This window comes from Trichechus manatus, unplaced genomic scaffold, assembly GCF_000243295.1.
Source record: "Trichechus manatus latirostris isolate Lorelei unplaced genomic scaffold, TriManLat1.0 scaffold00025, whole genome shotgun sequence".
Lineage (NCBI taxonomy): Eukaryota > Metazoa > Chordata > Mammalia > Sirenia > Trichechidae > Trichechus > Trichechus manatus.
Window position 1 is genome coordinate 13,888,639 of NW_004443961.1, and position 15,025 is coordinate 13,903,663.

The window sequence follows — 15,025 nt, forward strand, 5'->3', positions numbered from 1 at the left end:
GCTAAGGATTAGATTTTTGTCCCAAACTCTACCATTCTCTGCTACGGAAATATATTTCTTCTCCATGTAGTTGTTTTTATATGTGGACGACAAAAATCAAGTTTTTGAAAAAATCTTCAGCTTCATTCAGAATGAGAATATATATTAGTATCACCAAATTGATGCTTGTTAAGTGATTTTATGTTGTTTTATGGGAGACACAACATTTTAAAACTTCCATTGAATACTATGTGTTAAATTTCCTATTTTGAGAAATGGAGTTGAAGCTAACCAGAATTTTAAAACTGCATATATTTAGCACTGAAGAATTTTTTATTCCTCAAATGCGATTCTTATTTTACTTTGCACTTGTTTAAACAAATCCCGCTTTCAACTGATTTGTTCCTCATCAATAACTGACTACATGCTCTGAAGTGCCTTAAAGTGAGATTCTGAAAATACCTAACCCCCAGGCAACTTTCAGCTAGTAAAATTACTTCATCCATCAACCCCCATTTTCAATTATATAGTCCTTATTCAGAATTCTTTAATTTGTCTGTGATTCATCAACGCCGTCTTGTTGAAACTATCATCATAAACAGAGGGACTATGTGTACATAAGTATTTTATTATAAACAATATATTTATGTACATGAATAGTTTGCTTTCCCATCTTAGAACACTGCTCCATTTAAATTTTGAGGATTTACTGTTTTGTACCTGCGGCCTTCAATTCAGCCTTAAGGTCTTTCCACCTTATTGGTTAATTGGTAGCCGTTTCTTCCAATTTTCTGAATAATATAACAACCAAAATGCCCAACCCCTCAAGTCCCATTAGGCTCACATCCTGTAACGTTCAGCCTTAATACAACCTAATCCTGCAGACTCACTCCTCACTACAGGCACTTAGTTTGCACACGTTCTCTGTAGTCTGATGATTTATTCTTCATGCCAAATCCTAACAACTGAATTCAGTTAAATTAACCACATCGCATAATTGGAGCTCAAGGACCTAACACCGTGCCACAGAAAAGTGAGCGCGATCAAGAGGAAGCGTCTCTTCTTGCTATGCTTGGCGCTGAGGCACACTGCTGTTTAAGAACTTGAGTTTCCGATCGCATAACCACTAGTCCTTGAGATTTCTAAAATTATTCCTCCTCCACAAGGATGGAGGGGGAAAAAGTAGGGAAACTTTCCTTTGAACATCACGTTGGCTAATCATTTGCTCTGCCATAGCCTATACACTGAAAACCTTCTCAAGTGTCACAAGACCTACTTTTATAAACTTCAAACTAGGAAAGGTATGGTGTAAATCCAGCAATATCATCAATACTATCCTTTCATAAGCTAACGGGAAACTTTTACCCAAAAGCTAGTGGAAGAGCAAGGGATCCCCCATGCTTTTGCCCAGAATTTTCCATTATTTAATAATTACTTATTTTAACCAGTGTTTCATATGCTGTGTCTACTCTCTGCAAACAATAAGTCTCAAAACAAAGCAATAACTATACTTTGATGATAAAGCCAGTTATCATGGAAGCTACTGTGCTGACAGAAATGAAAACTAACTTATCTCAATTTTTAAGAATTTCAGAGAATTCTACCCCAGCCTCCCATTGGACCCCTCCTTCTTCAGGTGCTGAAACTCTTCACTGGTCAACAAAGATGGCAAGAGTAAAACGGTGACATAAAACCAACAACGTTTTTAAGCCCATCGGTCTAGTTTTTCAGATTAATCTTGCAGAATGCAATGAGGAGAAAGACTTTACTAAGCTGGATATCATGACTTGTTGCTTCAAATTACAGCACCAAATTCAGAAGAAAAAGTTAATAGAGGATTGAAACTTTAATTTCCTCTTGGCGGTTTCTTCCTAACTTCTAAATTAAGGCAAAAATAAGTAAATTTTTTTTTTTAACTCACCAAATCTAAAACAAATTTGTATTACATCTATGTTTGCTTATACTTCTAAAAGTGTCATTTTAGAAAACAGAAACTTTAAAGAATTAAAGCTGTGGCAATAGGCGGCCTCTCTAAATCTCTCCTGCCTACCTCTAAGTCTCCAGGCATAGACTATAACTCTATCAGAAAGGGGGACTCCATTCTTTAGGGGACCCAACTATCATCTTCCATCACTGCCTGCACAGTTCCCCCAAATTAGCCATTATTCTTGAACAATGAGCGTTATTTCGGTTCTTTCACATACGGAGTTATTTTACCACACAAAAGGCATAGTGCACTAAATTCGCAAATCCAAACACATAATCTAGATGAATATTTTTATTTAAAAATCCACAGTGCTGTGTATATGGGAGGGATTATAAAGGTGGGGTGCCTAATGCTGTCAGTAGACTATTTTAACTACCTTTGCTGCTTCCACAAAGTGGGTCACTGTATTTTTTTAATATTTGAAAATCATAATTGATGTAACAGATGAGTCTTCTCTCTGTCCCCTCTCCCTTTGAAAAGTGAGATCATATTAACAGCAATGCAAGAACTTAGTTTGCCATATCAGAACACAGATGCCAAGCTTCCCAGCTGGCAACTGGGGCCTCAGAGTTTAACTCTTGAATTGTCTGGCAAAGCTAGCTTGTGGCAGGGACATCGTGGCACAGAGGGTGACCTTTTGGCCCCCTAGACTGTGTTTTCTCCTTATCAGTGAGAAAATTGCTAAGTATCTTATCTTACAATATATGTTCCCACAAACGTCTCATTAAGCCTAGGAGCAAGACATGTCAGTAAGAGCCCTTCTTTATCTTATGAAATGTGTATGAGCCAGAATGCAAACAAATGTGCACTAGAGTTCACAGTTCAGTCAAGGACAGGATGCAAGATGGGAACACTTAGTAGTGCTCCCCTAAATCAAACACGCATACAAAGTACTTCTCCTACACACCAACTTTCTGCTCTCTGAGCATTTCACAATGCAAGCACACCAAATCATCCTAGAAAGCAGCCTCCTTTCAACAAATTATGAAAGCTTATTTTTCCTCATCATAGAAAATACCTGCAAATGAAGCGAAATGCATTAAAATGTTAAAATACACTGTTAACTTGCAAACAATTATCAGCTTAAGCTTTTCATAAAGAAATCACTGTTCCCCCAAAGGATTCTAAAAGTCCCTAGCTGAAAGAGGAAAATAATTCTTAGCGTTTGCTTCCTCGCTAATGATATGTGACAACCAGGAAGGATTCTATTTCAAACCAGTAATAACGATTACAACTTCCCCTGTAAACAAGTCACATTTTTTCACAACTTCAAAATATACTTTAATTGTGATAACAATTTCACAAGAAAACAACAAAGGTGGCCATCCAGCAACGGATCCCAAGGTTCAGGGTTCAACAAGGCTAAAAGAAACTACTCTTTCATGATAGCAATGAGGCTTTTGGGCTCTCTTCAGTAATGCAAAACATGTTTAATAAGAGTGCAAAGTACAGTCCAAAAATCAGTTAGGTTGATTTAGTTTAAACTCTAATCTATTAAATTCATGACAACGGTGCCTATCTCTTGATATTCTTTAACTTCTTACTGTGTTGCGACCTCACTCTTTCTGCCAAACCCGTCTCTGCCTCACAGAAAGCCCAGTCCCCCCCATCTGCCTTTTTTCCCCTTCAGACAGGACACAGTCTGGCGACTCAAGGCCTCCCATAGGCCATACTTCCTTCTGTGAAGCCCTTTGGGTAGAACTGCTAATCCTTCTTATTAGTTAACGAGATAATGGTGGTTAACCGGAAAGGAATATTAATGCTCAACTATCTAGGAAACTTCAACCAAAATTATTTTAGCCTTTCGGATGGTTTTCCTGGCATGCAGAATTGTGCACTGAGAATTTGGCAACATTTTGAGGCAGAATTGAGAAATTCAGGAATGATTGATTTATATCAGACCTTAACACATAGCTTTCCTTGTTAGGGTTTTCTTATTTTCTTCACATTTACGCTGATACACGTTATTGACTAGAGAGGAAAGCGAAGTCTTCTCAATGCATGACTATAAAATTTGGAAGTGTGGAACTGGGAATTGCATAAGAAAGAAGCAGTAATGTGACTGAAAGCAACAGAGTCGTAATGAATGCATTCCATATCACTCCATCAGGCTAGTGCTCCACACACTTACAAGGTGCACCCCGCATCCTGCAGTACAACCTGCATCCCAGTGGGGTGTGTCCTGCAAGGCCTGCCTGGGTTGTTTTGTTTTGCTTTGCTTTCACGAACGCAATAACAAAGACAATATGGGGAATAGGTACCACCTGCCCAAGAATCATTGGACATCTTTAATATCGTCGGGAAAATGGAAGCCAGGATACAGCTATTTTTTTCCTTTAATCTGTCACAGTCTTAAAAAAATAAATAAATAAACCCCTAAAAAAAGGGGTGGGGAGGGTTTTATATTAGCTAAGGTTTGCTGCATCAAACAAGCAGCAGCCTTTATTCAGGGATTGTCAAAAACTTTCCAGTGTGCCCACTGCAATGCGGATGCCAACCAACGAATCAAAGGCATTCAGCAACTAGACAAAGAGGGTCTGATGCCAACCTCGGTGCCACTGGCAACCATTATTGGCATCAAGCACAGTGTCTGCCTTTTTTTTCCCCTCGCCTGGCACTTCACAAACAAAATGGCGGTTCTTGTAGCAACGAAACAGCCGAAGCGCAGCCCTCTGAATCAATAACGTCAAATGATTTTATGGATTCAAACGCAGTTACTCCCAAATGATGAGTACATTTTAGGTAAAGTGCTATGTAATTTTATAAACAACTACATCGAACATGACCCTTTGCTAATGTAAAGAAATAGTAAAATGGAATAAACTGCGGTCAACTCGGCTATAAGCACAGAAGAAGCTGAATAACAAAGAGATTTAGCTTTAAAGAAAATACTGCCTTGCGGCCATGTGATGCGAGTCTAATGAACTCTATATCAAAAATGATTTCAAAATGCATACATTTTCCCCAAAACCATATCGAATGCAGATGTAGCACTATAGTTTGTGTCAAAGCACTAGTAACTCTTTCCACATTTCAGAAAAGATGAGGCAGCTGCGCATGAAGAAGGGAGAAAAAGGAAAAAAAAAGTATAGGTTGAACCAAAAAAGAAAGAGGGAAAAGGAAAGGCATAGAAAGTTGGTCAACAGTGGAACTTTATTATATGTTGGTCTTTATTTCATTCTCTTGAAGAGATGCAGTATGTGATCTTGTATAAATAACCAAGAGGACTATTGACATTTCTAAATCTGGAAATTGTCAATATATTGTAACATCATTCCACACTGCAATGCGGATGCCAATGAACAAATCACAGGCATCCTGAGCTAAACAAAGAGGGTCTGATGCCAATCCTGGTGCCAGTGGCAACCATCTTTGGCATTCTCTCTGTTCTTTCTCATGTTTTTGTCCCAGTCGTTTAGAAGTGGGGAGAGAGAGAGAAAAAGGGAGGGGGGTAGTCATTTTGTTGCTCATTCTATTGCAAACATTACATTTTTCTTTTCTGATTTTTCTTTCATGTTTTTCTTTATACTCCTTTACCTGATTTATAAACCAACGTTAGCGAGTTTCCACGTACTCTGAGGGGAAATAAAAAGTCATGATGTGAGACGCGCAGCCCTCCCTGATTGACTACAGACTTATCTTTTAAAACCTGCCTTCTCTAATCAATCATGCTGCAAAATGACATAATTAACCTACTCTTGACAAAGAAAGATACAAATTTTGAAAAAGGGAAAACACAAAAGCATCCTGATATGACTTTTTCAAAGAAAGAGCAAACAGATGTTAACAGGAGATGAGGCTCAGGCAGGTAGCGGAGAATTCAGATGAGCTGCACAGGGTAAAATAAGGAACGATTCTCACAATAGAGACTGTCGAAACACCACCGCCAGAATCAAGGTTTTATCTGAAACATGGTCTCCAAGAGTTGCTTAAAACTTTAAGAGTATCCTGACCAATGGTGCAACACAGAAAGCATTTATGTATTTTTCTTTCTTCAACCTATCCCTATAAATCCAAAGGATACATTCTTTATTGTCAGTTCATCAAAACCAAGAGAGTTGGCTGCCTGCCCCGGGAGGGAATGTGCATGCGTGCACACCTCCAGGACTAGCCTTCAAGTAAGTTAAAACGTGAGCAGCAGTGAGGGAGTCGCGAATCTTCCCCTGACCTGTACTAAAACATTACATGACCTAGTTTTCAAAACTTTACTTCCACCGTTGACTTCCACAACAGTAACAACACATTCACAGTCAATCCAACACATATATACAGCCCACCTTAAAATGTCACCTCTGAGACAGCTGTCAATCAAATTAAGTGTCATGTGTTAATGAGCTTTTATTTTAGAACATACAGGGTGAAAATATATTTTTCCCAAAATCATCATTACTGGGATTTTAATCCTTAAATACATGAAAAATAATAAATGCACTAACTGCTTCTTTTCTTCTTTAATAAAGAAAAGTCCAAATGTAGTATTTCCAAATGTGCCATGTCCAGCGCCATCATTTAAAATCAGATTAAAAATTTTAAACTGACATTTGAAGCAGCTCTCTAAAACTATCTCCAAGGTATAAAGACAAAAAGCACCTAGTAAGCACCTAGAGTTCTAAGTCAAAAAGCAATTTTGGTATTTTACTTTCAGAGATGATAATAAAGCTCCTATCAATTTATTCAATCCCACATTTGTCTAACAAACATCAGATAACCGTCTGCTGCCTGGCTACCTGCAGGCCATTTTCCCTAATGCCAGGCCACGTTAAGAAATGACCCACCATCTGTGGCAGATCGAACTTCAGTCCACTTTTAGTATGCTGCTTTTTAAAATTACATTTTACTATGGACTGATTGCTAACACAAAGAAATCAATATCCTGATACAATCATTTGAAGAAAGACAATATACTTAAGGAAAATATATTAAGAAAAATAAAAATAATAAGGACATATTTCAAAAAATACTCAGCAAAAGTATCGCCTATTTGTGAATTATTCAGGAAACATTTATATCACTTTCTTTATCGAGTATTTTAAAAAATAGGTATGGTTTGCGGTTTCTGCATTCTTTTTGAGATTTATTGGAAACCAGTGTAACCAGTCTACTTTCTGTTTTTGTTCTGTAATGCTCTGTAAGGAAAGCTTCCACTTTCCTCCTCGGTTAAGTTTTATGAATTGGCATTCAAGTAAACTAACAATATTAAGTGATCCCAAGTCACTCTGGGAAAATATTACAACAAATTATTTAAAACAAGAACTAGAATCCCTTTAATCTACAGCAAATATTATACAATCAAAAGTAGGTGCTGATGGAAATATTAAAATTACATAAACATTTAAGTCTATGTAAGATATACTTTTTGATACTGGCAATCTTAAGCATTTTGCAATAGTAAGTGTTAATTCTATTTCAGTGCAATAGTACTGGATTCATGAACAAAGTTTCTCTACCTGATTAGTCAAGAGGCTAATGCAAAGATTATTAAAGAGTGGTTTGACTATACATAAATAAACATACAGTTTCAAATCGGGAAAAGATGACTACGATGCAAGACACGCAGTCTAGGACAGAAAGTGAAGGGTGATTAACTATATTTTTTAGGCTATTCTGTGTCCAGTGTACCCTATTGCAAAGACACTCGAAAACACATCTCTTTGTGATGTTTCTTTAAATATCCAAGCCTATCCAGGTATGGAAAATATGCGTCTGATTACACAGCTTGCACATGGGCACATGGCAGTGTACATGTGTGTGGAAGTAGGCACATCACGCCACCCAGAGAGAGTGGGGGAGATCTAAGGCCTCGAGGACCATCTAAACCCAAGCCAGATACTCCGTACACGGGGGTTTGTGGGCAGTGTTTGCCGTACTAGAAGAAAGAACAATGTGATCCTACCTTGCTCCTGCACGTAGTATGCCAAAAACAAATCAAGCTCCTTAACTGATACTGTGATATGATGTGGCTGGACACAAAGTGCTGGGTTTGTGCAATGTGGGGATTTCATGAGCCGCTCTCCATCGGTACTTTCCAAGGGGATGCCTTTGAACAGGATCACCATGACTAGATCCAGACGCCAGACTTTGTCTGCCTGTCGCAGGCAGTCGATTCTCCTAATCTTACCCTTCTGGTCGGGATTGGATAAGACACAGCATGGGTGCTTCTTGCCAGTCACGGTAAGCACAAAGTCCTCTCGGTACTCCTGGCGGATATCTTTGCGCAGTTTGGCCAGGAGCCTGGATGCCCACTTCTGTTTGATTTCAGGCTTTTCGCTGAGAAGCTCATCTTTGACTGCTCTTTCTTCATCCTTTGACATTCGCTTCTCATGCTTTTTAAAGTACTTGCGTTTCCGAGCCTGCAGGTTGAACCAAGTATAGGCGATTGCACGGACATGTGGAAGAAGTGCCTCGATGAATGGGTGAAATTCATCCTGTGGGAGATTGGGGGGCGGGGGGGAGAAGACGCACATAGTCAGTTTAATTTTAAAAAGTAAGACCACAATCCGCTCCCAATTCAGTATAAAAAGTTACGCATGAAAATAACACATTCCTTTCTTATTTAGAATTATCAAAATAGCAGGGCAAGAAGAAAAGAAAGTATGTCAAGCAGCCCCTTTTCCACCAAAATTCAGAGGTAGATTCTCCCTCCTAAAACAAATTAAGGTTTATATTTTGTATCTCCACTCTCACCCCATCCCCCTCACTTCCACCCCAATGCCATGCATCTTATACTCTTATATTAAAAACATATACCACCAAGATTCCTGATACCTAATTTAATATTTAAATATTTCATTGACCAACTAACACTAAGCAGTACCATTTTACAAAGAACACAGTGAGATTTTTTTTTTTTTTTTTAAATCGGAGCAGAGCTGTTCAGAAGGCAGGAGCGATGCCACAGTTCATTTCTCTTCTCTGTGGCACAGAAACACAAAGCATATAGATGCTCAGTGTAATGCCACACAGTTCCCGCTTTGGAGCATGCTCTCAGCAAGAGGCTGCTGGTGGCACAAAGAGCATGCGCCATTAAACTTGATCCATTTTCTTATCAAACGTCCAACATTCCAACACTGAAACAGCACCATTCCAAGAGTGGTAACTAGAGAAACCGGTATACAGTGAGGGAAAGTGGGCAAAGGACACAGCTTGTCGTAAGTGTCCTGAACAGAAGGTTTCCATACTCTGAGCAGTGCATTCTCTCCCCCAACACACACACACATACATACACACACAAACACACACACACACATGCAAACACGCACACATGCAAGCACACACATGCACACGCACACACGTTTTCTCTCAGACACACACACACACACTTGCATTTTTAAATAAAAGTTTATAAAGTTGAAAAACAAAAATTGCAGGAATGTTCTCCCAGCAGCTTTCCTGTAGAACCTGAAGCCCCATAGAGTCAGTTAATTTGTTAACCGATCACATGAGGATGACAATTATTCGAAACCTCTTAAAAATCAATCTGAGGTGAACAATGAAAAATGGCAACTTGGCACCAACTTCACATTGTTTGTGTCTCTGCACGCTGTGGCAGGGTGACACGACACGAGGAGCGTACTGCTGGTCAGTTACTGCTTTTGTGGAATCCTTGCAATTCCTTTGCCACGTATGTGAATCCTTGGACGGGTCTATGGGTGCACGGCTGCATGTGCTTGTGAGTCCGCACATGTATGGATCATATAGTATCCTGCCTTTCACATTAAGTGGTTTACCTTTAGGCTCCTGCATTTTTCCTGCCCATTTCATCTAAGGGTATTTTTTAAGGGAGGGGGTGTGGCAAGGATAATCTTTACCTAAAGATTATTTCAAGTTACTTCCCAACATAGTCAGTGTTTCACTACTTCCTGCCTTAGGTAAAACCTATCTCATAAGCCCAGGCCTATTACAGTTCAGAGAAAGAGCTTAACACACTGTGCATGCACATGGATATGTACAATAATTCAAGAGCTGAAGCAAACGAGACCTTGCACCACACACAACCACTTTTCTGGTCACATGGACTATAGTGTCACCCCAACCACAAAATAACTCTCTCTAGCTGATTATATCCCAAGTTAGAATTTACATACTAGTACTAGGCAACCTGAACTATGTGGAATAAATTCTATTTAACCAGCAGACTGATTAATTCCACTAGGTAAAGATGACAAAAGTACAACTAATGCCACTCTAACAAAGAAGGTGTCCAAAAAACTCCATATAGTTATGAATCCCTTTTTAAGGTGAAATTCAAAGTTTCAAAGCTACAGACTGCGTCACATTAGCAATTTGCAGTTCAGCTACCAAAGAGGTGCATAGCCCACCCAATCAACGAAGTTATCAAGTGTTTTAACATACTGCAGTAAAAATCTTTCTGCAGAAAATAAGTATGAATCAAAATTTCATTAACAATACAGAATGCAGATGATTACATCACAGCATAAGGCATAACCAAATGCCATAGAGGAAATCATTAAACCGATCAGTAGTTTCCAGCAGAGATTTGAACAATTCAGTTACTATGCGAGCACATTAAACTAGGCCATGGAAAGAGTTAAACCACAATCTGTTCTTTGTGTGGGAAGGCTGCCCTGCTCACAGCAACCACAGCCCATGATAAGACCTCCCTATCTCCATACACTTTCTGATGCCATGCTTTTAGCTTTCACTGGAACTACAAAAACTTTGTTTATCCCCCTTAGAAATATATGCAAAAGGAAAGCCTGCTCCAGGAAACGTGGACTTAAACATGCTTTGCGAACGCACTTCCTATAATCCGACTTTTACTATGATTCATTGATATGATTCAAAAAATACATATCATAAGCTTAAAACTTGAAAATGTAAGGCGTACACAGGGTGGGGGGAAGCTTTGTCTCACTCTTTTTATTCTTGTTGTGTTTTTTAAAAGGCAATATTATTTTAACAGCTATTAAGCAATGCAGTAACACTCGAGTACTTTTGTCCTTAAGTACTATGTTCAGTGACATTTCACTTTCTTATAAAGACATCAAACATAGTTTTGATGAAATTTGCTTGAGTTCCAAAACTTGACCATAAATGTCACCATTTAACATGTAACATATCTCAAATTTTTAATAAATTATTTTAAATAATGAGAATGCAAATGTGAGGGCTGGATTTGGAATTTCTTAGTAAACATACACAAAATGTTTTAATATGTTAAAACATACATTTTTTTCTTATTGATAAATAGAAGTAGCAAACTTCCTCAGACCACAAAGTAGCCTTATTAATATCTTCCAGGGCTTCACTATTATGTGGATTCCTTTCAAGTGAAACACTTACTTGACAAGGGGACAGACCCAAAAAATTATTCTTAGTGGAGGTGTGCTATAAGCCACATATATTTTTGTATTAACAAGACTAAAATGTCACCTACCAAGTGTGACTGTTTTCTAATACTGAGTGACAATACATTCTCAATGATTCTGAGTAACACTGATTATGGAGCATGGCAACTATCCTGATTAAAAGTTCTAAAAACACGTAAGAAATCTAAGATCTAAGGGCTCTCTGCTTAGGTAATATGCTACCTTCATCTTTCAAATTTTTTATTAAAATGTATTAGATTTCAGTAATTTTTTCCCTTTTAAAACTTCCTTTCGCTGAACTCCATAACTGATAAAACAACGAAGTTACAAATTTCAAATATAAAAGTAAACAGTCTTAATTCCACTAGGCATATTTATTTTTTCTTCATGGAAACAATGGTTTCCATGAAAGGAATGGAAAAGTAGATCAATGCAGAGGTGGAAGAGTAAATACTAAGTCTTCCAGGAGCATTGCTATACAACAATAAACCATGAAAAAAAAATGTACTCAAAGAACTTGGAAGACACTGGAAGAAAAAAATATATACTTGATCCTATTAAGCCAACCGAAAGTTATACTATTAAAGTTTATGTTATTTGTAGGAAAAGCAAATTATTAAATCATATATGATATTTTTTAAGCTTCCTTTCACATCTGAATTACAGTTGCTATGTTTATCCGGAACCAATACTATAGCATACCACTTAGCTAAATATCAACTTTAGCAGTAGCTCCTTCTGAATTAAGATCCCTTCTAAAACCTAGATACATTATTGCAACAACTGTGATACTTTTTAAAGTTCTCAATCAATTAGAAATGTTACTCTATTTTGTATTTACAGGTACTAAAAAAAAAAAAAAAAAAATGTTTTGCTATAGATATTAGGCCCTTACATCAATGTCGAGCAGGTTGTGATACCAGACTAAAACTGTTAAGTTTCCTCACTTTTGCAATACCTTTCAGTACCTATAAAATCACATAGAGATGAGAAGTGAAAATTCTAAAGCTGAAATTCCTTCTGTAGCATAGGCCTTGAACCCCACAAACAGCTTTAATGTATCAATCCAGGTTTACATTATTAAAATAATAGAGAATGGTAGTTATCCTGAATTAGTGTTGGTAAGTATGTACCCCTGAATACTAACGTGATAGCTGAACGATTAGACTGAATGTGCTCCCAATATTCCATATGTCAGGATGCTGCCATATTATTTTTGACTTACACAAATTAAGATAAAGCTAGTGACTTTTACACACATATTTAGAGGAAACTGAAAAGGCAATGCAATCGCTAGCAATGTTTCTAAAAAGCCGATGCCACAAATATAAATTAATATAAAAAAGAGGACAATTATTCAATACTTTACAGGTGAGAAGAAGTGATGCAGTGCTTTGTAAGTGAAAAGCTTACTTTATTTTGTTTTAACTATGTTTCAGTTATCACCTCAGTGTAAAAATAGTATCAAGTGGAAGTAGTTTACCAGGAAGATTTTTTAAAATCCTGCTGATGGGTAATACTAAAGGTAAAAAGGTAATTCCTTACACCTGAAACATTTTACTCCTCATATGTATTGGCCGCTATCATTCATAGCTTTCAAAATACAAATAGCTTAGCGACCCATTTTTCCAGTTTTGTTAAATTAAAGTGCACATTTACTTGCTGAAAATAGCCATATCTAAGTCAATCATACTCAGATGCCAAACAAAATATAAACAATAAAAAATGTGTCAGCCAAAAAGCTACAGGACTGTATCCAATCACTGAATAAGCCTTATCATTGTTTTCATCTTCATTCACAATTTCTGAATGCCTCAGTCCTTTTGAATCACAACAGCTTCTAATTGTCATACTACTGAAATCTTAATCATTTGTCCACTATAAAAATGCATCCTCTTAATGTTATATATTTTTTTAATTTTAAACACACCCAAGACTAGCCGACACTTCAAAACTGTTTAGTTTATATGCCAATGTGTGGTTATCAATTACCAACTCGTGGCACGCTCCCCTAAAAGCTGAAGTAAACTGTCCCACACCTTTAGAGGCTTAATATACTGCTTTAAATAACTATTCTAGGCTAAGATAATTAGTTAAGTTTGTCAGTTAGTTGGTCAGTTAGCTGGGCAGCAATGAAAACTGCCCAGGTAAGTCGGTTTAGTCTTCTCACTTTTCCATTTGACAGTCTGCTTTAAAATGATATAAACTGTGTGTGCATGTTTTACGTATAAAGCCAGTATTTTGCTTCATACCATTTTTCCTAAGGTACTAGGACAAATTTTCAAAGTTTGAAAAAAAAAAGACCTGACTTTTCCAGCATTACTTTATGCCCTAGCAGCTACCCTCAAACATCGTCAAATGAACAGGTCTGCACAAAATGAACAAGTTGTGAAAATCCTTAACATTCAGCGTGGCCAACCAACTCGTGTCAACGTGAAGACCACCTTTGTGGTCGGTCACGGGAAACCCCAAGGTGTGGACCAGGGTTTCAGATCCCCAAATTAAGCAAAGTAATGGGTTCCCGTACGGACAACTCGGATTCGCTTCGCCGCCCGCCCACCGCCTGCAGCGCCCACATGGACTCGTGCTCTGGTCCCCTCGCCCAAGTTCACTGGATGTTTTTAAGACTCGGTCCCCCGAAAGCACGTCTAAAGCCGGAGTCCGCCTCCGCATGCCAGTGGCCGACGGGGACCGCGGGCACCCTGGGAGGGGGGCGCTGAGCCGAAAGCCCGCACTTGGGGAGCCCCCCGGCCCTGCCCACCCCGGCGGCCTCGCCCGGCCTGGCCGCCCTGGCAACGCACGGGCGCCGCTCTCCGTGCCCAGGGCGCGGGGCTGGCCGCGCGCGGTGGCCGTGGGCGAGGGGCCGAGCGCCGGCTCCCACGCTGCCCGCAAATCCCGCCGCCACTCGGGGCCACTTCTGCAAAGGACGCGGTGTGCGGAGGTTAAGTAAAGCCGTTAATTGTCCGTACGACGAGAGCAACAAAACAAAACAAAGGCATTGCTGGCTAGAGAGAAAGCTCAAGAGAGCGACCGCGAGATGTACCTGAGTGAGACAGATGGGAGAATACATCATGACTTCGCCTTACAACGCACTTTCCCGGAGATGCCCAAGAAAATCTTCGAGAAGCAAGAATTTCATCTATTCATTTTACAGTCATCTGCGCCCCGCGATGCGATCAATCAGGACGGGGCTCAGCGCTGGCTCACCGCAACTTCACAACAAACCCAGTCCTCCTTAAATAGCCAAAGATTCAAGTTCACACGGCGTGCTAGATTTCCCGGGGTGAAATCCAATCTACACTTTTAACCCTCTTGCTGTCCGTGTGCACCGGCCGTGCTCGCCGAGGCCGCTGCCGCCGCCGGTGGTGTGGGCTGCTTTGCGCCTGGGTTTGGGGATTTGTTTTCTGCTTTGCAGTTGGTGGTGTTGGGAGCCAGGGGGTGCGCGGAGGTTCGGCGTGGGTTCGATCGGGGTGGTGGTTGGTGGTGGAATGCTTTTTTAAAAAAGGCGGGGAGGGTGGCGCGGGAGGGAGGGCGGGAGGGAGAGCGAAGAGAATGTGTCACCGCGCTGGGAAAGTTCAAGGTTACAGCCCCGAGCACTGCGGCAGGATCCCGGAGTGGCGACCACAAGCGAAACTTTGCCGCGAGCCGACCATGTGTGTGCGCGAGTGGGAGCGTGAGCGAGTGTGCGCGGGTGGGGGGCGTCAGCAGGAGAGGCCGGGTGGGGGCGGGG

At 39.7% G+C, this 15,025-nt stretch overlaps 1 protein-coding gene across 1 annotated transcript in view; it reads right to left on the reverse strand.

Moving 5' to 3' along the window:
- Window positions 1–14,368, reverse strand: part of NFIB (nuclear factor I B) — a 247,631-nt gene extending 233,263 nt beyond the window's left edge. The window contains exons 1-2 of the mRNA XM_012554698.2: window positions 14,339–14,368; window positions 7,860–8,391 (exon numbers count right to left, since the gene is read on the reverse strand). Coding sequence (XP_012410152.1) covers window positions 7,860–8,391; window positions 14,339–14,368 — 562 coding nt within the window. The remainder of the gene's footprint in view (window positions 1–7,859; window positions 8,392–14,338) is intronic.
- Window positions 14,369–15,025: the final 657 nt, after the last annotated feature.